General features: G+C 45.4%; 1 protein-coding gene across 1 annotated transcript in view; it reads left to right on the top strand.

The window, feature by feature from the left end:
* The window catches only part of LOC137340229 (hexokinase HKDC1-like), a 220,220-nt gene that overhangs the window by 190,243 nt on the left and 3,761 nt on the right, over positions 1-26,216 (top strand). Inside the window, exons 13-14 of the mRNA XM_068002645.1 lie at positions 212-367; positions 592-825. Of these exons, the coding sequence (XP_067858746.1) occupies positions 212-367; positions 592-825 (390 nt within the window). The remainder of the gene's footprint in view (positions 1-211; positions 368-591; positions 826-26,216) is intronic.

Below are 26,216 nucleotides of genomic sequence, written 5' to 3'. Positions count from 1 at the left end.
TTCACGTCACATATATCTCTGTAAAGCAGTCTGAATTGGTAAAATTCTGGTTAAATTCGGAAATGTAATAACCATTGTTATGTAGGCAAAAACAAGGGGGAAATTTAAACAAAATATCCCCACAAAAATAAAATTTAGAAGTACTGGATTCTGAAATATGTTTTATTTTAACCAGACAAGGTCCTGCATTAACCTCTCTCTCATTTATCAGATATGAAAAAATGATCAGTGGCATGTATCTGGGTGAGATTGTGCGAAACATACTAATTAACTTCACAAAACACGGGCTTTTGTTCAGAGGCCTCATCTCACACAGACTAAAGACCAATGGCATTTTTGAAACCAAATTTTTGTCCCAGATAGAGAGGTAAGCAAACAGAGCGGTATAAAACTTGTATTATGCTCCTCAATATTTTGACACAATATTCAAATACTTTTTTATTCAATAAGAAAATGTATATAGAGTTATGTATATGACGCCTTTCATGTTCTCAGGACAGTCCAAAGTGCTTCACGGTCACTGAATGACGCTTGGAGTGTGGCCACTGTTGTAAAGCAGGCAATAACTTTTTTTTAATCATTTGAACACAGTGACCGCCTGGCTCTGCTCCAGGTCCGTGCAATCCTTCAGCAGCTCGGCCTGGACAGCACTTGTGACGACAGTATCATTGTTAAGGAGGTGTGCGGTGTTGTTTCCAAGAGAGCGGCCCAGCTCTGTGGTGCAGGAATAGCTGCAGTCGCCGACAAAATAAGGGAGAACCGGAGTTTGGATCACCTGGAGGTCACTGTCGGTGTCGATGGAACTCTCTACAAGCTCCACCCACAGTAAGTATTTTGACCAGTTCCAATGAAGAGTCCCGAATGACGAGTGACTGTATAAGGTTGACATTGTGTAATGTTGAGAGAATGTTTGGTGCAACATTGTGTTTTGTTAAGCAACTGTGCAATGCCACATCAAAGGACCTCGAACAGAAAAAGTCTTAATTAAGAACGAAAGGAAATATGGAGCTACAAATGCCCCATCAAGATGCCCCTTCCACACATAACTTGTGCAAATTTAATCTCCCAAGTAACTAAATCGATTTTCAAATGAATATCAAAATGATCTCTGAAAACCCATTTTCAGAATGGAAATATCTGCACATACCAGTGTATGAACAGGTTCATATAAAGTTCCTTTGTCCATTATTCTTACAGAGACATTAACCTGTTATTATTCACATGGAATAATGTCAAGGCCATTGTTACCTCTATAAAGAGTTCCAGTAGATGTGTGGGGGACTACCAATTGGTCCACAAATTGTGCTGACTGCCCCTGGCCATAGTTGCTGCTTTCGGCCAACGTTTCCAGCCCTGGTTCGCGCCATTCACGTGGCGATGGGAAAGTTGGCTGATTTTGAGGTCGCTCAACTCCGTGCACACTTTGCCCCAATTTATCTCATGTTAGAACGTGTGCAGGAGAGGTGAAAATTGGTGCATTGCCCAGGTAGTTGAGTGCCCTGGATAACAGCTGATTTCTCCACTGCCATGTGAACAGTGCTGGCCATCATTTTATAATTGTGTGAATAATAAAAAAAGCTGAAGAGGTAAATAAAGCAGACGGGCCTGAGTGAAGAAACATGCCCCATTGGAGGAGCCAGACTGCAGCCAGCTTGGCTGAAATCCTTAGTGGGCAGAAGCAGAAGAAACAGAATAAAATGTTAAAATCCTGTCAGGAATTGTGACAAACCTTTTATCACTTTATTAAATATTTTGGATTAGCATGCAGACAGGTGAATTAATTAGTCATATCTTGCTAACTGTAGAAAATATTTTTCAAAATTATTTAACAGTTGTTATTTATCAGTAGTTATTTTAGACAATGTGAACTCTAACTAGGGCTGAAAACACTGGTCAGTATGACTATCATAGTTTCATAGTATTAGCAGAAGAGGAGGCCATTCAGCCCATCACGTCTATGCCGGCTCTTTGAAAGAGCTATCCAATTCGTCCCATAGCCCTGTAAATCTTTTCCCTTCAACTATTTATCCAATTCCCTTTTGAAAGTTATTATTGAATCTTCTTCCACCGCCCTTTCAGGCAGTGCATTCCAGATCATAACAACTCGCTGCGTAAAAAAATGTTTCCTCATGTTGCCTCTGGTTCTTTTGCCGATCACCTTAAATCTGTGTCCTCTGGTTACTGACCCTTCTGCCACTGGAAACAGTTTCTCCTTATTTACTCTATCAAAACCGTTCATGATTTTGAACACCTCAATCAAATCTCCCCTTAACCTTCTCTGTTCTAAGAAGAACAACCCCAGCTTCTCCAGTCTCTCCACATAACTGAAGTCCCTCATCCCTGGTACCATTCTAGTAAATCTCTTCTTCACCCTCTCTAAGGCCTTGACATCCTTCCTAAAGTGTAGTAACCAGGATTGAACACAATACTCCAGCTGAGGTCTAACCAGTGTTTTACAAAGGTTTAGCATAACTTCCTTGCTTTTGTACTCTCTGCCTCTATTAATAAAGCCCAGGATCCCATATACTTTTTTAACAGTCTTCTCAACTTATCCTGCCAGCTTCAAAGATTTGTGTGCAAGGTTTCTTTGTTCCTTCACCTCCTTTAAAATTGTACCATTTAGTTTATATTGCCTCTCCTCATTCTTCCTACTAAAATGTATCACTTCACACTTCGCTGCATTAAATTTCATTCGTGGATAGCACGTTCAGTGAGGTGGTCACACCGCAGGTAAAGACTACGCAGGCAGAAAGGAAATGGGTGACCGCCAGGCAGAGTAAAAGGACTAGGCAGGTAGAGCAGGAGTCCCCTGGGGCCATCTCCCTCTCAAACAGATATTCTGCTTCAGATACTGTTGGGGGAGATGGCTTATCAGGGGAAAGCAGCAAGAGCCAGGTTCGGGGCACCACGGGTGGCTCTGCTGCACAGGAGGGGAGGAAGAAGAGTGGCAGGGCTATAGTGATAGGGGATTCAATTGTAAGGGGAACAGATAGGCGTTTCTGCGGCCGCAAACATGACTCCAGGATGGTATGTTGCCTCCCTGGTTCTAGGGTCAAGGATGTCACGGAGTGACTGCAGGGCATTCTGGAGGGGGAGGGTGAACAGCCAGTAGTCGTGGTCCATATTGGTACCAATGACATAGGTAAAAAAAGGGATGGGGTCCTGCAAGGTGAATTTAAGGAGTTAGGAGATAAATTAAAAAGAAGGACTTCAAAGGTAGTGATCTCAGGATTACTACCAGTGCCACGTGCTAGTGAGCATTGGAACAGGAGAATAGACAGGATGACTGCGTGGCTGCAGGGATGGTGTAAGAGGGAGGGATTTAGATTCCTGGGACATTGGGACCGGTTCTGGGGAAGGTGGGACCTGTACAAGCGGGACGGGTTACACCCGAGCAGGACCGGGACCAATGTCCTCGCGGGGGTGTTTGCTAGTGCTGTTGGGGAAGGTTTAAACTAGAGTGGCAGGGGGATGGGAACCTGAGCGGGGAGTCAGAAGGGAATAAAGTTGAGAGCAGCAAGAGAGGGGAAGACCCAGGGGAAATCTACAATACAAATAGTACAAACAGTTGTTCAAGAACAAGTGAAAGGGAAAAGCATAGAGCAGCGGAAAGAAAGTGTACTTTAGGCACGACAGATAAAATAAAAACTAGAAGGCGTAAGGCGATTAACCCAGCATCAAAGCTGTGGCAGGGGGTTGGGAACCTGAGCAGGGAGACAGAGCAAAGCATGTCAGGAAGGGACAGAAGGTATGGAGGAAAAGGTAAAGTGTTAAAAAAGGAAAAAGCAGGAACTAAGTGTCACAAAACATATTTGAAAGTTCTTTGTCTGAATTCACGTAGCATTCGTAACAAAATGGACGAGTTAACGGCACAAATAACTACGTATGGGTATGATCTTGTGGCCATTACAGAAACATGGCTGCAGGGTGACAACGACTGGGAATTAAATATGCCAGGGTATTTAACAATCAGGAAGGACAGGCAGGAAGGAAGGGGAGGTGGGGTGGCTATGTTAATAAAGGAAGGAATCACTGTAATACAGAGAATTGATATTGGGACAAAGGATCAGGATAATGAAACAGTTTGGATAGAGATAAGGAATAATAAGGGGAAAAAAACACTAGTGGGCGTAGTATATAGGCCTCCGAATAGTTGCAACTCTGCTGGAAGAAGTATTAATCAGGAAATAGTCGGGGCATGTAATAAGGGAACAGCTATAATTATGGGGGATTTTAACTATCATATTAACTGGACAAATTAAATTGGGCAGGACAGCCTTGAGGAAGAGTTTATTGAGTGTATTAGGGATGGATTTCTTGAGCAGTATGTAACTGATCCGACAAGGGGGCAAGCAACCTTGGACCTGGTCCTGTGTAATGAGCCAGGATTAATTAATAATGTCCTAGTTAAGGAACCCCTTGGAATGAGTGACCATAACATGGTTACATTCCATATCCAATTAGAGGGTGAGAAGGTTGGTTCTCAAACAAGCGTACTGAGCTTGAATAAAGGAGACTATGATGGTATGAGAGCGGAATTGATTAAAGTGGACTGGGATAATATATTAAAGGGTAAGACGGTACATGAACAGTGGTGTTCATTTAAGGAGTTATTTTACAACTTTCAAAAAATGTATATTCCACTGAGGAAAAAAGGGTGTAAAAGAAATGACAGCGATCCGTGGCTAAGTAAAGAAATTAAGGATAGTATCCAACTAAAAACAAGGACATATAAGGTAGCCAAACTTAGTGGGAGGATAGAAGATTGGGAAGTCTTCAAAAGACAGCAAAAAGTAACCAAAGGATTGATTAAGAAAGGGAAGATAGATTATGAAAATAAATTAGCAAAAAATATAAAAACAGATAGCCAGAGTTTCTATAGTTATATAAAAAGAAAAAGGGTGGCTAAGGCAAACGTAGGTCCCTTAGAGGATGAGACCAGGAAATTAATGGTGGGAAACATGGAGATGGCAAAAATGCTGAACAAATATTTTGTTTCAGTCTTTACGGTAGAGGACACTAAGAATATCCCAACACTGGACAAACAGGGGGCTCTGGGGGGGGGAGGAGCTAAATACGATTATAATCACTAAGGAATTCGTACTCAGTAAATTAATGGGACTCAAGGCGGATAAATCCCCTGGACCTGATGGCTTACATCCTAGGATCTTGAGGGAAGTGGCAGTAGGGATTGTCGATGCTTTGGTAATAATTTTCCAAAATTCTCTGGACTCGGCAAAGGTCCCGGCAGATTGGAAAACTGCTAATGTAACACCCTTATTTAAAAAGGGTAGTAGGCAGAAGGCTGGAAATTATAGACCAGTTAGCCTAACACCTGTGGTGGGTAAAATTTTGGAGTCTATTATTAAGGAGACAATAGCGGAACATTTGGATAAACATAATTTAATAGGACAAAGTCAGCATGGCTTTACGAAGGGGAAGTCATGTCTGACAAATTTGCTTGAGTTCTTTGAGGACATAACGTACAGGGTGGATAAAGGGGAACCAGTGGACGTAGTGTATTTAGACTTCCAGAAGGCATTCGACAAGGTGCCACATAAAAGATTATTGCTCAAGATAAAGAATCACTGGATTGGGGGTAATATTCTGGCATGGGTGGAGGATTGGTTATCTAACAGGGAGCAGAGAGTTGGGATAAATGGTTCATTCTCGGACTGGCAACCAGTAGCCAATGGTGTTCCGCTGGGGTCGGTGCTGGGTCCCCAACTCTTTACAATCTATATTAACGAATTGGAGGAGGGGACCGAGTGTAACATATCAAAGTTTGCAGATGATACAAAGATGGGAGGGAAAGCAGAGAGTGAGGAGGACATAAAAAACCTACAGGGGGATATAGACAGGCTGGGTGAGTGGGCGGAGATTTGGCAGATGCAATACAATGTTGGAAAATGTGAGGTCATGCACTTTGGCAGGAAAAATCAGAGAGCAAGTTATTATCTTAATGGCGAGAGACTGGAAAGTACTGCAGTACAAAGGGATCTGGGGGTCCTCGTGCAAGAAAATCATAAAGTTAGTATGCAGGTGCAGCAGGTGATCAAGAAGGCCAACGGAATGTTGGCTTTTATTGCTCGGGGGATAGAATATAAAAACAGGGAGGTATTGCTGCAGTTATATAAGGTATTGGTGAAACCGCACCTGGAATACTACATACAGTTTTGGTGTCCATACTTAAGAAAAGACATACTTGCTCTCGAGGCAGTACAAAGAAGGTTCACTCGGTTAATCCCGGGGATGAGGGGGTGGACATATGAGGAGAGGTTGAGTAGATTGGGACTCTACTCATTGGAGTTCAGAAGAATGAGAGGCGATCTTATTAAAACATATAAGATTGTGAAGGAGCTTGATCGGGTGGATGCGGTAAGGATGTTCCCAAAGATGGGTGAAACTAGAACTAGGGGGTATAATCTTAGAATAAGGGGCTGCTCTTTCAAAACTGAGATGAGGAGAAACTTCTTCACTCAGAGGGTAGTAGGTCTGTGGAATTTGCTGCCCCAGGAAGCTGTGGAAGCTACATCATTAAATAAATTTAAAACAGAAATAGACAGATTCCTAGAAGTAAAGGGAATTAGGGGTTACGGGGAGCGGGCAGGAAATTGGACATGAATTTAGATTTGAGGTTAGGATCAGAACAGCCATGATCTTATTGAATGGCGGAGCAGGCTCGAGGGGCCGATTGGCCTACTCCTGCTCCTATTTCTTATGTTCTTATGTTCTTATGTTCATCTGCCACATGTCTGCCCATTTCACCAGTCTGTCCATGTCCTCCTGAAGTCTGTTAGACCATAAGACCATAAGAGATAGGAGCAGGAGTAGGCCATTCGGCCCCTCGAGCCTGGTCCGCCATTTAATGAGATCATGGCTGATCTGACTTTTACCTCAACTCCACTTTCCCGCCCTTTCCCCATATCCTTTGACTCGCTTGCTGATCAAAAATTTGTCTAACTCAGCCTTGAATGTATTCAAAGACTCAGCCTCCACAGCTTTTTGGGGTAAAGAATTCCAAAGATTCACGACCCTCTGGGAGAAGAAATTTCTCCTCATTTCCATCTTAAATGGGCGACCCCTTATTCTGAGACTATGCCCCCTAGTTTTAGATTCCCCCATGAGGGGCAACATCCTCTCAGCATCTATCCTATCGAGTCCCCTCGGAATTTGTATGTTTCAATAAGATCTCCTCTCATTCTTCTAAACTCCAATGAGTATAGACCCAACCTGTTCAATCTTTCCTCATAAGACAACCCTTCCATACCCGGAATCAACCTAGTGAACCTTCTCTGAACTGCCTCCAATGCAAGTATGTCCTTCCTTAAATAAGGGCACCAGAACTGTACGCAGTACTCCAGGTGTGGTCTCACCAGCACCCTGTACAGTTGCAGCATGACTTCCCTGTTTTTATACTCCATTCCCCTAGAAATAAAGGCTAATATTCCGTTTGCCTTCAGGATTACCTGCTGCTCCTGTATGTCGACTTTTTGTGTTTCATGTACAAGGACGCCCAGATCCCTCTGTACCGCAGCATTTTGTAGTATTTCTCCATTCAAATAATATTTTGCCTTTTTATTTTTCCTCCCAAAGTGGATGACTTCACATTTTCCCGCATTATATTCCATCTGCCAAATTTTTGCCCGTTTGCTTAATCTGTCAATATCCCTTTGCAGACATTTTGTGTCCTCATCACAACTTGCTTTTCCACCTATCTTTGTATCATCAGGAAATTTGGCCATAAGACACTCTGAGCGCTAAATTGGGCCATATAGCGCCCGTTGTTTCGGCGCGGCACGGCCTCTCTGACATCCAAGATGGCGTCTTGGATGCACATGCACATTTCCTCCGTGAAGTGCACCAGACGCCACCTTGGTATAGGATTAGCGCAGGCACAGATAACGACCGCTGGAATCATGTAAAGTAGGGAGAAAATGGCTTCAATCAGAGTTCAATGCTGATTTAAAGTAATAGACCCCATTTTGGGACTTAACACTCAACTCAACGCCGAACATCTGAACGTGTCTTAGAGTGGCTGGAGGACCCCCCACCAGCACCATTTAAAGGGATCATGCAGGATTTACAGATTAGTGGCTGGATTATTGCTTCTGGCTGCCGAGACATTTGTAACTGTTTTTGGAGGTCTCCTGGATTTGAATACGAGGACACGGGGACATAGCCTAACATTTAGAGCCAGGACGTGCAGCAGTGAAGTTAGGAAATGCTTCTACACACAAAGGGTGGGAGACGTTTGGAACATTCTTCTGCAGATGGCAGTTGATTCTAGCTCACTTGTGAAAGTTAAATCTGAGATTGATAGATTTCTGTGAACCAAGGGTATTAAGGGATATGGGGCTAAGACGGGTATATGGAGTTAGGTCACAGGTCCACCATGATCTCATTGAATGGTGGAACAGGCTTGAGGGGCTAAATGCCACCGCCACTTGCTGCCTCTTGATATACACTACCTTCTTCTGTAAGGAAGCAGGATGTGTGTCTGGGTGATGTGCCTGTCATGGTTGAATAGCTGCCAGTGTTTGTGTCCTGTGAGTTGTGGGTGGACGGCTTGCAACAGTGGCATTGTGTAAGGGTGAGAGGAAACATCTGGTTGGAAGAGTTGAGTACTGATGGAAAGAGTTTGTTGGTAAGTGGGGGATGGGGGTGTAGTGCGTGGTGCAGTTGGTAGGAGATGCCACTTGACAGTTGACCTCACTCACCTTGACCACTCGTGTCAAATCATTGAACTTCTTCCTGCACTGCATCCATGTTCATGATGCTGTGAGCCTGGCATTGACTTTGTTCCCCGCTGCCTCCCACTGCCTTTTGGGTATATGTCTGGAGGGCCTCTTGCCCTCCTCCACCCCCCACTCCCCAACTGTGGATACAGGATGTCACTCTTTCTGTCCAGCTCTTGCATCAAGGCCACTGGTGCATCAGCAGAGAACTTTGGTGCATGCACTCTAGCAGGCCTGGTACAAACTCAGATCGGCAGATTGGTGAGGTCTGGCATGCAGATTGGAGGATGTGGGAGTTAGTGGTGCGCAACTTTTATTCATTGTTTTAACATAACTCATCAGTGTGTAAGCATAGGGACAGGATCTGCATCTGTGCTTTACATGTGCGATGTCTGATCTCTGTTCAGACTCCGAGCAGGCAGCAGACTGTTATTTTCAGCAAATAACAGGTACCAGCTACCTTTAAGAGATTTGTAACAGACAGCCTGCCTTTAAGAGATTGGAGCTCCCCCTGCTGGTGGAAATTGTGAATTGCATTGAATCCTTGTTCAACGCTGATTTCCAATGCAGAATACAAGTAAGTCCTCAGACGTGACGGAAGTCTCGTCCTGCCTACGCAGGGGCCATTGGGCGCGGGGTAATAGCGGATCGTGCTACCCCCGCCCAAAAACAGGCCCTATCCAATAGATTGGTCAAACCAAATTAGCAATAATACTGTGGGGGAGGAATTCCTGGAATGTGCACATGATGGTTTTCTGGACCAATACGTTGAGCAACCAACTAGAGAACAGGCAATCCTAGACTGGGTATTGTGCAATGAGAAAGGATTAATTAACAATCTTGTTGTGCAGGGTCCCTTAGAGAAGAGCAACCATAACATGATAGAATTCCTCATTAAGATGAGAGTGAAGTAGTTGAATCCGAAACTAGGGTCCTGAATCTAAATAAAGGAAATTATGGAAGTATGAGGTGCGAGTTGGCTATGATAGATTGGGGAACTTTACTGAAAGGGATGACGGTGGATCGACAATGGCTAATATTTAAAGAACGTGTGCAGGAATTACAACAATTATTCATTCCTGTCTGGCGCAAAAATAAAACAGGAAAGGTGGCTCAACCGTGGCTTACAAAAGAAATTAGGGACAGTATTAGATCCAAAGAGGAGACATATAAAATTGCCAGAAAAAGCGGCAAGCCTGAGGATTGGGAGCAGTTTAGAATTCAGCAGAGGACAAAGAGATTGATTAAGAGGGGAAAAATAGAGTATGAGAGTAAACTAGCAGGGAACTTAAAAACTGAGTGTAAAAGCTTCTATAAATATGTCAAGAGAAAAAGATTAGTGAAGACAAATATAGGTCCCTTACAGTCAGAAATGGGGGAAATTATAATGGGGAACAAAGAAATGGCAGAACAATTAAACACATACTTTGGCTCTGCCTTCACAAAGGAGAACACAAATAACCTCCCAGAAATGTTAGGGAACCAAGGGTCTAGTGAGAGGGAGGGACTGAAAGAAACCAGTATTAGTAAAAAAATAGTGCTAGGGAAATTAATGGGGCGAAAGGCTGACAAATCCCCAGGGCCTGATAATCTACATCCCAGAGTACTAAAGGAAGTGGCCCTGGAAATAGTGGATGCATTGGTGATCATCTTCCAAAATTCTATAGACTCTGGAACAGTTCCTACAGATTGGAGGGTGGCAAATGTAACCCCACTATTTAAAAAAGGAGGGAGAAAAAACAGGGAATTACAGACCAGTTAGCCTAACATCGGCAGTGGGGAAAATGCTAGAGTATTATAAAAGACGTGATAACAGAACACCTGGAAGGCATTAACGGGATTGGACAAAGTCAGCATGGGTTTATGAAAGGGAAATCATGCTTAACAAATTTACTGGAGTTTTTTGAGGATGTAACGAGTAGAATAGATAGGGGAGAACCAGTGGATGTGGTGTACTTGGATTTTCAGAAGGCTTTTGATAAGGTCCCACACAAGAGGTTAGTGTGCAAAATTAAAGCACATGGGATTGGGGGGAATATACTGGCATGGATTGAGAATTGGTTGACAGACAGGAAACAGAGAATAGGAATAAACGGGTCTTTTTCCGGGTGGCAGGCAGTGACTAGTGGGGTACCGCAGGGATCAGTGCTTGGGCCCCAGCTATTCACAATATAGATCAATGATTTGGATGAGGGAACTAAATGTAACATTTCCAAATTTGCAGACGACACAAAGCTGGGGTGGAATGTGAGCTGTGAGCAGGATGCAAAGAGGCTCCAGTGTGATTTAGACAAGTTGCGTGAGTGGGCAAGAACATGGCAGATGCAGTATAACGTGGATAAATGTGAGGTTATCCACTTTGGTTGTAAAAATAGAAAGGCAGATTATTATCTGAATGGTGAACAGATTGGGAAAAGGGGAGGTGCAACGAGACCTGGGTGTCCTTATACACCAGTCGCTGAAAGCGAGCATTCAGGTGCAGCAAGCAGTTAGGAAGGTGAATGATATGTTGGCCTTCATTGCAAGAGGATTTGTGTACAGGAACAGGGATGTCTTACTGCAGTTGTACAGGGCCTTGTTGTGACCACATCTAGAGTATCGTGTGCAGTTTTGGTCTCCTTATCTGAGGAAGGATGTTCTTGCAATGGAGGGAGTGCAACAAGGGTTTACCAGACTGAGTCCTGGGATGGCAGGACTGACGTATGAGGAGAGATTGGGTCGACTAGGCCTATATTCACTAGAGTTTAGAAGAATGAGAGGTGATCTCATCAAAACATATAAAATTCTAACAGACTAGACAAAATAGATGCAGGGAGGATGTTCCTGATGGCTGGGGAGTCCAGAACCAGGGGTCACAGTCTCAGGATACGGGGTATGCCATTTAGAACTGAGATGAGGAGAAATTTCTTCACTCAGAGGGTGGTGAACCTGTGGAATTCTCGACCACAGAAGGCAGTGGAGGCCAAGTCATTCGATGTATTCAAGGAGATAGATATATTTCTTAATGCTAAAGGGATCAAGGGATATGGGGAAAAAGCGGGAACAGGGTACTGAGTTAGACGATCAGCCATGATCATTTTGAATGGCGGAGCAGGCCCGAAGGGCCGAATGGCCTACTCTTGCTCCTATTTTCTATGTTTCTATGTGTATTACCCCCAACACCATGAGCTCTTCTCCTGTGCAATAATCTTTTATGTGGCACCTTATCGAATGCCTTTTGGAAATCCAAATATACTGCATCCATTGGTTCCCCTTTATCCACCCTGCCCGTTACTTCTTCAAAGAACTCTAGTAAATTTGTCAGACATGATTTCCCCATTATAAAACCATGTTGACTCTCCTTGATTGTATTATGAGTCTCCAAATGCCCTGCTACTACTTCCTTAATAATGGATTCTAGCATTTTCCCAATGACAGATGTTAGGCTAACTAGTCTATAGTTACCTGCTTTCTGTCTCACTCCCTCCTTGAATAGGGGTGTTACGTTTGCGGTTTTCCAATCCGCTGGGACCTTTCCAGAATCTAGTGAATTCTGGGAGATTACAACCAATGCATCCACTATCGCTGTAGCCACTTCCTTTAAGACCCTCTGATGCAAACCATCAGGCCCAGGGGACTTGTCAGCCTTTAGACCCATTAGTTTACCTAGTTCTTTTTCTCTAGTGATTGTGATTGTTTTTAGTTCCTCCCTCCCCTTTGCCCCTTGATTTTCTACTATTATTGGTATGTTATTAATGTCTTCTACTGTGAAGACAGATACAAAATATCTGTTCAATTCCTCTGCCATTTCCTTGTTTTCCATTATTATTTCCCCAGTCTTATCCTCTAAGGGACCAATGTTTACTTTAGCTACCCTCTTCCTTTTTATATACTTGTAGAAGCTTTTACTGTGAGTTTTTATATTTCTTGCTAGTTTACTCTCATAATTTATTTTTTCCCTCTTTATTATTCTTTTGATGTGGAGATGCCGGTGATGGACTGGGGTTGACAATTGTAAACAATTTTACAACACCAAGTTATAGTCCAGCAATTTTATTTTAAATTCACAAGCTTTCGGAGACTTCCTCCTTCCTCAGGTAAATGCTCAGGATCTCCTTGAAGCCTACGCATTTATACATATAGAACAATACATGATGTTTACAGACTGCCCCTGCAACTGCCTGTTGCCAAGGCAATCACTGTGTTCAGACAGAGAGGTGTCACCTGCAGAACCCCCGAATACACATTCAACAAAAAAACAAACAGGGAAAAAAAACAGAGAAGAAAAACAGAGAGAGGCAGAAACATCCGGAAGGCAGAGAGAGCCAGCAAATGACCCATTATATTAAAAACAGATAACATTTGTTCGCTGGTGGGGTAACGTGTAGCGTGACATGAACCCAAGATCCCGGTTGAGGCCGTCCTCATGGGTGCGGAACTTGGCTATCAATTTCTGCTCGACGATTTTGCGTTGTCGTGTGTCTCGAAGGCCGCCTTGGAGTACGCTTACCCGAAGGTCGGTGGATGAATGTCCATGACTGCTGAAGTGTTCCCCGACTGGGAGGGAACCCTCCTGTTTGGCGATTGTTGCGCGGTGTCCGTTCATCCGTTGTCGCAGCGTCTGCATGGTCTCGCCAATGTACCATGCTCTGGGGCATCCTTTCCTGCAACGTATGAGGTAGACAACGTTGGCCGAGTCACAGGAGTATGAACCATGCACCTGGTGGGTGGTGTCCTCTCGTGTGATGGTGGTATCTGTGTCGATGATCTGGCATGTCTTGCAGAGGTTACCGTGGCAGGGTTGTGTGGCGTCGTGGACGCTGTTCTCTTGAAAGCTAGGTAATTTGCTGCGAACGATGGTCTGTTTGAGGTTGGGTGGCTGTTTAAAGGCGAGTAGTGGAGGTGTGGGGATGGCCATAGCGAGGTGTTTGTCCTCATTGATGACATGTTGAAGGCTGCGGAGAACATGGCGTAGTTTCTCCGCTCCGGGGAAGTACTGGACGACAAAGGGTACTCTGTTGGTTGCGTCCCGTGTTAGTCTCCTGAGGAGGTCTATGCGATTTTTTGCTGTGGCCCGTCGGAACTGTCGATCGATGAGTCGAGCGTCATATCCCGTTCTTACTAGGGCGTCTTTCAGCGTCTGTAGGTGTCCATCGCGTTCCTCCTCGTCTGAGCAGACCCTGTGTATTCGCAGGGCCTGTCCATAGGGGATGGCCTCTTTGACGTGGTTAGGGTGGAAGCTGGAAAAGTGGAGCATCGTGAGGTTGTCCGTGGGCTTGCGGTAGAGTGAGGTGCTGAGGTGCCCGTCTTTGATGGAGATTCGTGTGTCCAAGAAAGAAACTGATTCTGAGGAGTAGTCCATGGTGAGCTTGATGGTGGGATGGAACTTGTTGATGTTATCGTGTAGTCTCTTTAGTGATTCCTTGCCGTGGGTCCATAGAAAGAAAATGTCGTCGATGTATCTGGTGTATAGTGTTGGTTGGAGGTCTTGTGCAGTGAAGAAGTCCTGCTCGAACTTGTGCATGAAAATGTTGGCGTATTGGGGTGCGAATTTGGTCCCCATGGCTGTTCCGTGTGTTTGGGTAAAGAACTGGTTATCGAAGGTGAAGACATTGTGATCCAGGATGAAGCGGATGAGTTGTAGGATGGCTTCCGGAGATTGGCTGTTGTTGGTGTTGAGTATTGATGCTGTCGCAGCGATGCCGTCATCGTGGGGGATACTGGTGTATAGTGCCGAGACGTCCATCGTGGTGAGAAGTGTTCCTGGTTCAACTGGTCCGTGGGCAACGGAACCCTGTGTGAGAACCTCTCTGGATACATCGAGGGCATCCTGAAACCCATCGTACAGGGAACCCCCAGCTTCTGTCGCGACACTACAGACTTCCTACAAAAACTCAGTACCCACGGACCAGTTGAACCAGGAACACTTCTCACCACGATGGACGTCTCGGCACTATACACCAGTATCCCCCACGATGACGGCATCGCTGCGACAGCATCAATACTCAACACCAACAACAGCCAATCTCCGGAAGCCATCCTACAACTCATCCTGGATCACAATGTCTTCACCTTCGATAACCAGTTCTTTACCCAAACACACGGAACAGCCATGGGGACCAAATTCGCACCCCAATACGCCAACATTTTCATGCACAAGTTCGAGCAGGACTTCTTCACTGCACAAGACCTCCAACCAACACTATACACCAGATACATCGACGACATTTTCTTTCTATGGACCCACGGCAAGGAATCACTAAAGAGACTACACGATAACATCAACAAGTTCCATCCCACCATCAAGCTCACCATGGACTACTCCTCAGAATCAGTTTCTTTCTTGGACACACGAATCTCCATCAAAGACGGGCACCTCAGCACCTCACTCTACCGCAAGCCCACGGACAACCTCACGATGCTCCACTTTTCCAGCTTCCACCCTAACCACGTCAAAGAGGCCATCCCCTATGGACAGGCCCTGCGAATACACAGGGTCTGCTCAGACGAGGAGGAACGCGATGGACACCTACAGACGCTGAAAGACGCCCTCATAAGAACGGGATATGACGCTCGACTCATCGATCGACAGTTCCGACGGGCCACAGCAAAAAATCGCATAGACCTCCTCAGGAGACTAACACGGGACGCAACCAACAGAGTACCCTTTGTCGTCCAGTACTTCCCCGGAGCGGAGAAACTACGCCATGTTCTCCGCAGCCTTCAACATGTCATCAATGAGGACAAACACCTCGCTATGGCCATCCCCACACCTCCACTACTCGCCTTTAAACAGCCACCCAACCTCAAACAGACCATCGTTCGCAGCAAATTACCTAGCTTTCAAGAGAACAGCGTCCACGACGCCACACAACCCTGCCACGGTAACCTCTGCAAGACATGCCAGATCATCGACACAGATACCACCATCACACGAGAGGACACCACCCACCAGGTGCATGGTTCATACTCCTGTGACTCGGCCAACGTTGTCTACCTCATACGTTGCAGGAAAGGATGCCCCAGAGCATGGTACATTGGCGAGACCATGCAGACGCTGCGACAACGGATGAACGGACACCGCGCAACAATTGCCAAACAGGAGGGTTCCCTCCCAGTCGGGGAACACTTCAGCAGTCATGGACATTCATCCACCGACCTTCGGGTAAGCGTACTCCAAGGCGGCCTTCGAGACACACGACAACGCAAAATCGTCGAGCAGAAATTGATAGCCAAGTTCCGCACCCATGAGGACGGCCTCAACCGGGATCTTGGGTTCATGTCACGCTACACGTTACCCCACCAGCGAACAAATGTTATCTGTTTTTAATATAATGGGTCATTTGCTGGCTCTCTCTGCCTTCCGGATGTTTCTGCCTCTCTCTGTTTTTCTTCTCTGTTTTTTTTCCCTGTTTGTTTTTTTGTTGAATGTGTATTCGGGGGTTCTGCAGGTGACACCTCTCTGTCTGAACACGGTGATTGCCTTGGCAACGGGCAGTTGCAGGGGCAGTCTGTAAACACCATGTATTGTTCTATATGTATAAATGCGTAGGCTTCAAGGAGATCCTGAGCATTTACCTGAGGAAGGAGGAAGTCTCCGAAAGCTTGTGAATTTAAAATAAAATTGCTGGACTATCACTTGGTGTTGTAAAATTGTTTACAATTATTATTCTTTTAGTCATCCTTTGCTGGTTTTTAAAGTTTTCCCAATCTTCGGGCTTACCAGTAATCTTTGCCATGTTGTATGCTTTTTCTTTTAACGTGCTACAATCCTTGACTTCCTTAGTTAGCCATGGTTGGTTCACCCTTTTTGTGGAGTCTTTCCTCCTCACAGGGATGTATTTTTGTTACGAGTCACAAAATATTGTTTGCCACTGCTTATCCACCATCATACCATCTAATCTGTTTACCCAGTCCACTTTAGCCAATTCCGCCCTCATTCCTTTATAATTGCCCTTATTTAAGTTTAATACAGTAGTTTCAGACCCAAGATTCTCGCTCTCAAACTGGGTGTGAAATTCTATCATGTTATGATCACTGCTTCCCAAGGGATCCTTTACCTTGAGATCTGTTACTATCCTCCATATTGTTTACTACATTTCCGAGTTTCGTGTCATCTGCAAACTTTGAAATTATACCCTCTATACCCAAGTCCAGGTCATTAATATACATCAAAAAGAGCAATGGTCCTAATACTGACCCCTGGTGAACTGTATGAACATGAACCAGGGATGGAAACACCTGCCACAATGATTATACATAGAATATACAGCACAGAAACAGGCCATTCGGCCCAACTGGTTTATGCTCTACACAAGCCTCCTCTCATCCTTCTTCATCAAACCCTATCACCATATCCTTCTATTCCTTTCTCCCTCATGTATTTATCTAGCTTCCCCTTAAATGCATCGAAGCTATTCGCCTCAACTATTCCTTGTGATAGTGAGTTCCACATTCTAACCATTCTCTGGGTAAAGAAGTTTCTCCTTAATTCCCTATTGGGTTTATTACTGACTATTTTATATTTATGGCCCCTAGTTTTGATCTCACCTATCAAACCCTTTCATAATCTTATCGCCCTCTATCAGGTCACCCCTCAGCCTTTTCTAGAGAAAAGAGCCCCAGCCTGTTCAATCTTACCTGTTTGGCATAACCTCTTAGTTCTGGTACCTTTGTGAATCTTTTTTGCACCTTCCGCATCGCCTTTATGTAATTTTTATAATATGGAGACCAGAGCTGTGCACAGTCCTCTAAAAGTGGTCTAATTAAGGTTCTATTGGTGAGTTTTCAGGGGATGAGAATGGAACTAGGGAAAATTAACTGGAAAAATTTACTGACAAACAAAGAAATAGAACTGTAGGTTACTCCTACTTTCAGGATTCAATTTAGTCCAACTCAAGAGACTTGTCTGTGACAACAACAAACCACTATGGGTACAGGCATGTTGATTATAGGCATAACAGATTTATTAAGTGGTTTTACACTCAGTACAAAGAAGTAATACTTAACAAAGATAACAGTCACAGTGTGTTCCTCAAAACCTCTGTAGTAGCCCTCCAAGTGACTGTGACGCAGTCGCTCTACCTCTCGCTGTGTTCTGTTGACTGTAGATTCTCTTCTCTCTTCCTCTGGGTTTCTGTGCTGCCTCTCGGACATATCATTCAATAGTAGTTCTTTTATACCCTTTTCCTGCCAATGTGGCAACTAACAGTTGCCTGGGCTATCTCACCCACGCTATTAATCATCATTCCTAACCTTCAATAGTATATTCTATGCTTATTCCTGGTATCATCCCGTTCCTTACTTTTGCAGACTGAATCATTCCTTATCTGAGAATTTACATATCAGGAAAGTGTAGTTGAGAATAGTAAATTGATAGCTTTCTCTCGGAGATATTGTGTTCTTGCCTATAATGAACAATGAGAAAACTGCATTCGATAGCCTGGCCACTACCCTGACGTTGGGACCATGCAGGGGGAGATAAGCAAAGACCTTCAGACAACGCTGATCTTTTTGATAAGATAACCTGAAAGCCTAAGAATGGCTACAGTGGACATAAAAGATACAAATGTATGTTGCCATCATCTGAAATGGAGACCAGGATAAAAAACTGATTACAAAGGCCTATGGCCTGGTGAGTGAGTGGAACCACTCTTTAAACAACCAGTGTGCAGAAATACGTGTTGAAGATGCACTGAAGAACGGGTCTCAGACATGCTCAGTTACTGAACAACAGCACAACATGAAATGGTTAATGTGGCTCAGGAGAGTGAGAAAACCTTTCAAGCAAGGCACTGAAACATGCTCCATAGAGAACAGCAGTGGGAAACATTTAAAACGGTGATCAATAGAATCCAGGAGAAATATATCCCACTAAAAAACAAGAACAAACTAGCCAGTAATGACAGACCATGGATGAATAAAGAAATAAGGGCAACATTGAAACGAAAGAAAAAGGCACGCACTAAGTACATAGACAACAGAGAAGAGGATGACAAAAGGGAATACAAAAAGAAGTCAAGAAAACAATTAGGAAAGCAAAGAGAAATTACAACATTAAATTATCAAGGAATATCAAAAGAAACAGTAAAATATTCCACAGACACATAAATAACAAAAGAAAAATCAGCCTCTGACCTGCTCTTGTAGCCACAGTATTTATGTGGCTGGTCCAGTTAAGTTTCTGGTCAATGGTGACCCCCCAGGATGTTGAAGGTGGGGGATTCAGCGATGGTAATAAGAACATAAGAACATAAGAAATAGGAGCAGGAGTAGGCCAATCGGCCCTTCGAGCCTGCTCCGCCATTCAATAAGATAATGCCGTTGAATGTCAATGGGAGGTGGTTAGACTCTCTCTTGTTGGAGTTGGTCCTTGCCTGGGGCTTGCCTGGAGTGAATGTTACTTGCCACTTATCAGCCCAATCCTGGATGTTGTCCAGGTCTTGCTGCATGCAGGCACGGACTGCTTCATTATCTGGGGGGTTGCGAATGGAACTGAACACTGTGCAATCATCAGCGAACATCCCCATTTCTGACCTTATGATGGAGGGAAGGTCATTGATGAAGCAGCTGAAGATGGTTGGGCCAAGGACACTGCCTTGAGGAACTCCTGCAGCAACGTCCTGGAGCTGAGATGATTGGCCTCCAACAATCACGACAATTTTCCTTTTTTTATTCGTTCATGGGATGTGGGCGTCGCTGGCGAGGCCTGCATTTATTGCCAATCCCTAATTGCCCTTGAGAAGGTGGTGGTGAGCCGCCTTCTTGAACCGCTGCAGTCCGTCTGGTGAAGGTTCTCCCACAGTGCTGTTAGGAAGGGAGTTCCAGGATTTTGACCCAGTGACGATGAAGGTACGGCGATATATTTCCAAGTCGGGATGGTGTGTGACTTGGAGGGGAACATGCAGGTGGTGGTGTTCCCATGTGCCTGCTGCTCTTGTCCTTCTAGGTGGTAGAGGTCACGGGTTTGGGAGGTGCTGTTGAAGAAGCCTTGGCGAGTTGCTGCAGTGCATCCTGTGGATGGTACACACTGCAGCCACTGTGCGCCGGTGGTGAAGGGAGTGAATGTTTAGGGTGGTGGATGGGGCGCCAATCAAGCGGGCTGCTTTGTCCTGGATGGTGTCGAGCTTCTTGAGTGTTGTTGGAGCTGCACTCATCCAGGCAAGTGGAGAGTATTCCATCACACACCTGACTTGTGCCTTGTAGATGGTGGAAAGGCTTTGGGGAATCAGGAGATGAGTCACTCGCCGCCGAATACCCAGCCTCTGACCTGCTCTCGTAGCCACAGTATTTATATGGCTGGTCCAGTTAAGTTTCTGGTCAATGGTGACCCCCAGGATGTTGATGGTGGGGGATTCGGCGATGGTAATGCCGTTGAATGTCAAGGGGAGGTGGTTAGACTCTCTCTTCTTGGAGATGGTCATTGCCTGGCACTTATCTGGCGCGAATGTTACTTGCCACTTATCAGCCCAATCCTGGATGTTGTCCTGGTCTGGCTGCATGCGTGTTCGGACTGCTTCATTACTTGAGGGGTTGCGAATGGAACTGAACACTGTGCAATCATCAACGAGCATCCCCATTTCTGACCTTATGATGGAGGGAAGGTCATTGATGAAGCAGCTGAAGATGGTTGGGCCTAGGACACTGCCCTGAGGAACTCCTGCAGCAATGCCCTGGGGCTGAGATGATTGGCCTCCAACAACCACCACCATCTTCCTTTGTGCTACGTATGACTCCAGCCACTGGAGAGTTTTCCCCCTGATTCCCATTGACTTCAATTTTACTCGGGCTCCTTGGTGCCACACTCGGTCAAATGTTGCCTTGATGTCAAGGGCAGTCACTCTCACCTCACCTCTAGAATTCAGCTCTTTTGTCCATGTTTGGACCAAGGCTGTAATGAGGTCTGGAGCCGAGTGGTCCTGGCAGAACCCAAACTGAGCATCGGTGAGCAGGTTAAGTGCCGCTTGATTGCACTGTTGACGACACCTTCCATCACTTTGCTGATGATTGAGTGTAGACTGATGGGGCGGTAATTGGCCACAAGCATTGTGCGGTGGTCACTCCGACCAATACTGTAATGGACAGATGCATCTGCGACAGGTGGATTGGTGAGGACGAGGTCATGTTGGTTTGCTCACCACCTGCCGCAGGCCCAGTCTGGCAGCCATGTCCTTGAGGACACGGCCAGCTCGGTCAGTAGTGGTGCTACCGAGCCACTCTTGGTGACGAACATTGAAGTCCCCCACCCAGAGTACATTCTGTGCCATTGCTACCCTCAGTGCTTCTCAACATGGAGGAGGACTGATTCATCAGCTGAGGGAGGGCGGTCGGTGGTAATCTGCAGGAGGTTTACTTGCCCAAGTTTGACCTGATGCCATGAGATTTCATGGGGTCCGGAGTCAATGTTGAGGACTCCCAGGGCCACTCCCTCCTGACTGCTTATCACTGTACCGTCATCTCTTGTGAGTCTGTCCTGCCGTTGGGACAGGACATACCCAGGGATGGTGATGGAAGAGTCTGGGATGTTGGCTGAAAGATATGAGTCTGTGAGTACGGCTATGTCAGACTGTTGTCTGACAGCTCTTCCAATTTTGGTACAAGTTCTCAGATGTTCATGAGGAAGACTTTGCAGGGTCGACTGGGCTTGGTTTGCCTTTGTTGTGTCCGGTGCCTCATGGTCCGTCCGGTTTTATTCTTACTGTGACTTTCTGTAGCGAGATTGTACAATTGAGTGGTTTACTCAGCCCTTTCAGAATCAACCACATTGCTGTGGGTCTGGAGTCACATATAGGCCAGGCCAGGTAAGGATGGTAGGTTGCCTTCTCTAAAGGGCATTAGTGAACCAGATGGGTTTTTATGACAATCCGGTAGTTTCATGGCCACCATTACTAATACCAGTTTTTTTTATTCCAGATTTTATTTAATTAATTGAATTTAAATTCTCCAGCTGTCAAGGCAGGATTTGAACTCATGATTCTGGATTATTAGTCCAGGCCGCTGGATTACTGGTCCAGTAACATAACCACTATGCTACCACAGCCAGTCTGTCTAGTCCTGTCAGAATTTTATACGTTTCAATGAGATCCCCTCTCATTCTTCTAAACTCGAGTGAATACAGGCCTCGTCGACCCAACCTCTCCTCATTATATTGTACCTATCAGGAAAGATTGAACAGGCTGGGGCTCTTTTCTCTAGAAAAAAGACCGGGGTGGGGGGGTTGTTGATCGAGGTCTTTAAGATTATGAAAGGATTTTATAGGGTAGACGTGGAGAAGTTGTTTTCACTTGAGGGGGAGACCAGAACTAGGGGTCATAAATATAAGACAGTCACTAATAAATCCAGCAGGGAATTCAGGAGAAACCTCTTTATCCAGACAGTGGTTAGAATGTGGAACTCACTACCACAATGAGTAGTTGACGTGGCTGGAATAGATGCATTTAAGAGGAAGCTAGATAAACACATGAGGGAGAAAGGAATAGAAGGATGTGGTCATGGGGTTAGATGAAGAAGGGGAGAGGAGGCTCGTGTGGAGCATAAACACCAGCATGGACCTGTTGGGCCAAATGGCCTGTTTCTGTGCTGTACATGCTATATAATTCTATAAAAGTTTAACCGTATAGCACTGTGAACTCAAGACAGAACTGAAAACGCTGGCTTCTATAAAGAAAGAAAGAAAGACTTGCATTTATATTGCATGTTGGGAATACATATAGGGTCTTAGGGAGCTCTTGCTCCGTTACTCACTTCCTGGTTCCAAAAGATTCGAGTCGACCCCAATTTGTTACAGTGGCCCGTACTTTAATATGAAGAACAGTTTAATACACTCAGTATTTAAGCAGCAGTTTACAGGATGGAAACTGGAACTATATTAACTGCTTCCACTCTGGGTGGAGCTCACGCCTTGGCGTCTCACTTCTCACCATCCTCACGGCCCCACCCTCTTGGATCCTGCCTTCTGCAAACTGCTTTCCTTCCTCAACACTGGCGTGGGCTGCTGCCAGCACGTCCACCTTAACAAACCTAGCCTGCTGTTCCTGGAGGGATCCCCACGCTGAGCCTTTGTTTAAGCTGTGTTTTATACGATGTTTAGCAGGAAGTCTTGTGGTGAGCTGGCTAAACATCCTCAGCACAGTTGATGATGCCAGACGTAGTCCATCAGCTCGACAAAAAAGACCATAAACGGTCCGGCACCTGACCTGACATCATCGACTTGCTGAGACAATGGCAAGACATTTAACCTCATCAAGAGGAGATGGCTAGTGATGGTAACGCTGAGCACTTATTGTCTCAGCTCCCAGAGAAATTGGCAAGGCCCTTACCCAGTCATCTCAAACCAAGGGTGAGCTGTGTCTCTGGAATATACACCTCCCTGCTGATCAACGTATGATGCTGCGTGTCTGTGGCTGTCCCCGGTAAAAATCCCTGATACTGACTTATAATTTGTGCAGGATGTGGGGTTACATATTAAATGTATTTCATGATAAATACATTGCGTAAAAACAACTCTTTGGTATTTGTTACACTTTTAGCATACACCTGCACAATCCAACATTGAGGCTGAGAGACTATAGTCTCGAGTCCTCACACCTCATTTGTCTGTTCATCGATAAGTTTGGCCATTTCTAAGTGGCCAGTGCAGCGCCTATATTTACCCAACATTCTCTTAAGAACGTGAAACATACATAGAATCATCAAAAATTTATGGCACAGAAGGAGGCCATTTGGCCCATCATGATGGCGCCAGCTGAAAATGAGACAACCAGCCTAATCCCACTTTCCAGCACTTGGTCCGTAGCCCTGTAGGTTACAGCACTTCAGGTGCACATCCAGGTACTTTTTAAATGAGTTGAGGGTTTCTGCCTCTACCACCCTTTCAGGCAGTGAGTTCCAGACCCCCACCACCCTCTGGGTGAAAAAGGTTTTCCTCAGCTCCCCTCTAATCCTTCTCCCAATCACTTTAAATCTATGCCCCCTGGTTATTGACCTCTCTGCTAAGGGAAATAGGTCCTCCCTATCCACTCTGTCTAGGCCCCTCATAATTTTGTACACCTCAATTAAATCACCTCTCAACCTCCTCTGTTCCAAGGAAAACAACCCCAGCCTATCCAATCTTTCCTCATAGCTAAAATTCTCCAGTCCTGGCAACATCCTCGTAAATCTCCTCTGTACCCTCTCTCGTGCAATTACATCCTTCCTGTAATGTGGTGAGCAGAACTGTACACAGTACTCAAGCTGTGGCCTAACTAGTGTTTTATACAGTTCGAGCATAACCTCCCTGCTCTTATATTGTATGCCTCGGCTAATAAAGGAAAGTATCCCAAATGCCTTCTTAACCACCTTATCTACCTGTCCTGCTACCTTCAGGGATCTGTGGACATGCATTCCAAGGTCCCTTTGTTCCTCTATACCTCTCAGTATCCTCCCATTTATTGTGTATTCCCTTGCCTTGTTTGCCCTCCCCAAATGCATTACCTCACACTTTTCTGGATTGAAGTCCATTAGCCACTTTTCTGCCCACCTGTCCAGTCCTGCTGTCTACAGCGTTCCTCCTCACTATCAACCACACTAAAACTATTACAATAAGAACCTGTACCACCACTAGAACATGGGAAGCAATGCGGACCCACAGATGTGTCGATATATTAGTTGCTATCTCCCACCATTGATTCCCAGTGTAGCTCGTCTTCCAGTCCCAATTGCGACCTGGTTCTAGCCATAACACAAGCTTGTCGCATTGCTAATTTCTTTAAAAGTGGGGTGATTTTTTCCCTGCATATTGAGTGTTCTACCGGCCCCCTGCTCATTTGGTGTTCTATCTCCTCCCTAAGGGTGCCCCTGGAATCTTCCAGACTGGCTTCCAGATGCTCATTTCATTTCTCTGGTTCAGCAATGGTTTCTTTCATTTGCTGGGCTCCGAACCCTTGTGCTGCGGCAGTGACTGCCCCTGCCTGCAACTGGGTGACTAAGCAGGTCAGGCACGTTATTTTTTGTTAAACCTCCTCCTTACCTTTGGCTCGCTCCTGCTTTATCTTCTTAATTTCATACTGAGCCTCCTCATTGTCGTTGGCTCGCTCCTGCTCTATCTTCTTAATTTCTTCCTGTAATTGTTCTATCTCTCTCTGCCTTACTCACATGTTTGTTGCCATTTTGGGTGCAGAAATGTGCTTTGTAGACCAACAGGTTTTTATCCCTTATCCTTACTACATCTCTTCTCCTCTACCTTTTTTTAAAAATTCATTCTCGGGATGTGGGCCTCACTGCCAAGGCCAGCATTTATTGCCCATCCCTATTTGCCCTTGAGAAGGTGGTTATGAGCCGCCTTCTTGAACCGCTGCAGTCCGTGTGGTGAAGGTTCTCCCACAGTGCTGTTAGGTAGGGGGTTCCAGGATTCTGACCCAGCGACGATGAAGGAATGGCGATATATTTCCAATTGTAAACAATTTTACAACACCAAGTTATAGTCCAGCAATTTTATTTTAAATTCACAAGCTTTCGGAGACTTCCTCCTTCCTCAGGTAAATGTTCAGGATCTATTTCCAAGTTGGGATGGTGTGAGACTTGGAGGGGAACATGCAGGTGGTGTTGTTCCCATGCACCTGTTGCCCTTGTCCTTCTAGGTGGTAGAAGTCGTAGGTTTGGGAGGTGCTGTCGAAGAAGCCTTGGCGAGTTGCAGCAGTGCATCCTGTGGATGGTACACACTGCAGCCACAGTGCGCCGGTGGTGAAGGGAGTGAATGTTTAGGGTGGTGGATGGGGTGCCAATCAAGCGGGCTGCTTTATCTTGGATGGTGTCGAGCTTCTTGAGTGTTGTTGGAGCTGCACTCATCCAGGCAAGTGGAGAGTATTCCATCACACTCATGACTTGTGCCTTGTAGATGGTGGAAAGGCTTTGGGGAGTCAGGTGAGGCACTCACCGCAGAATACCCAGTCTCTGACCTGCTCTTGTAGCCACAGTATTTATGTAGTTGGTCCAGTTAAGTTTCTGGTCAATGGTGACCTCCTGGATGTTGATGGTGAGGGATTCGGCGATGGTAATGCCGTTGAATGTCAAGGGGAGGTGATTAGACTCTCTCTTGTTGGAGATGGTCATTGCCGGGCACTTGTCTGGCGCGAATGTCACTTGCCACTTATCAGCCCAAGCCTGGATGTTGTCCAGGTCTTGCTGCATGCGGGTATGGACTGCTTCATTATCTGAGAGATTGCGAATGGAGCTGAACACTGCGCAATCAACAGCGAACATCCCCATTTCTGACCTTATGATGGAGGGAAGGTCATTGATGAAGCAGCTGAAGATGGTTGGACCTAGGACACTGCCCTGAGGAACTCCTGCAGCGATGTCCTGGGGCTTAGATGATTGGCCTCCAACAACCACTACCACCTTCCTTTGTGCTAGGTATGACTCCAACCAAGGGAGAGTTTTCCCCCTGATTCCCGTTGACTTCAATTTTACTCGGGCTCAATTTTACTAACCTCTAAGCCCTGCTTGATCCCCTTAAATAGG

The sequence above is a fragment of the Heptranchias perlo genome, chromosome 21 (genome assembly GCF_035084215.1).
Source record: "Heptranchias perlo isolate sHepPer1 chromosome 21, sHepPer1.hap1, whole genome shotgun sequence".
NCBI classification, from domain to species: Eukaryota; Metazoa; Chordata; class Chondrichthyes; order Hexanchiformes; family Hexanchidae; genus Heptranchias; species Heptranchias perlo.
The sequence above is the reverse complement of the archived record's forward strand: the minus strand, read 5'-3'. Positions and strand labels throughout refer to the sequence as shown.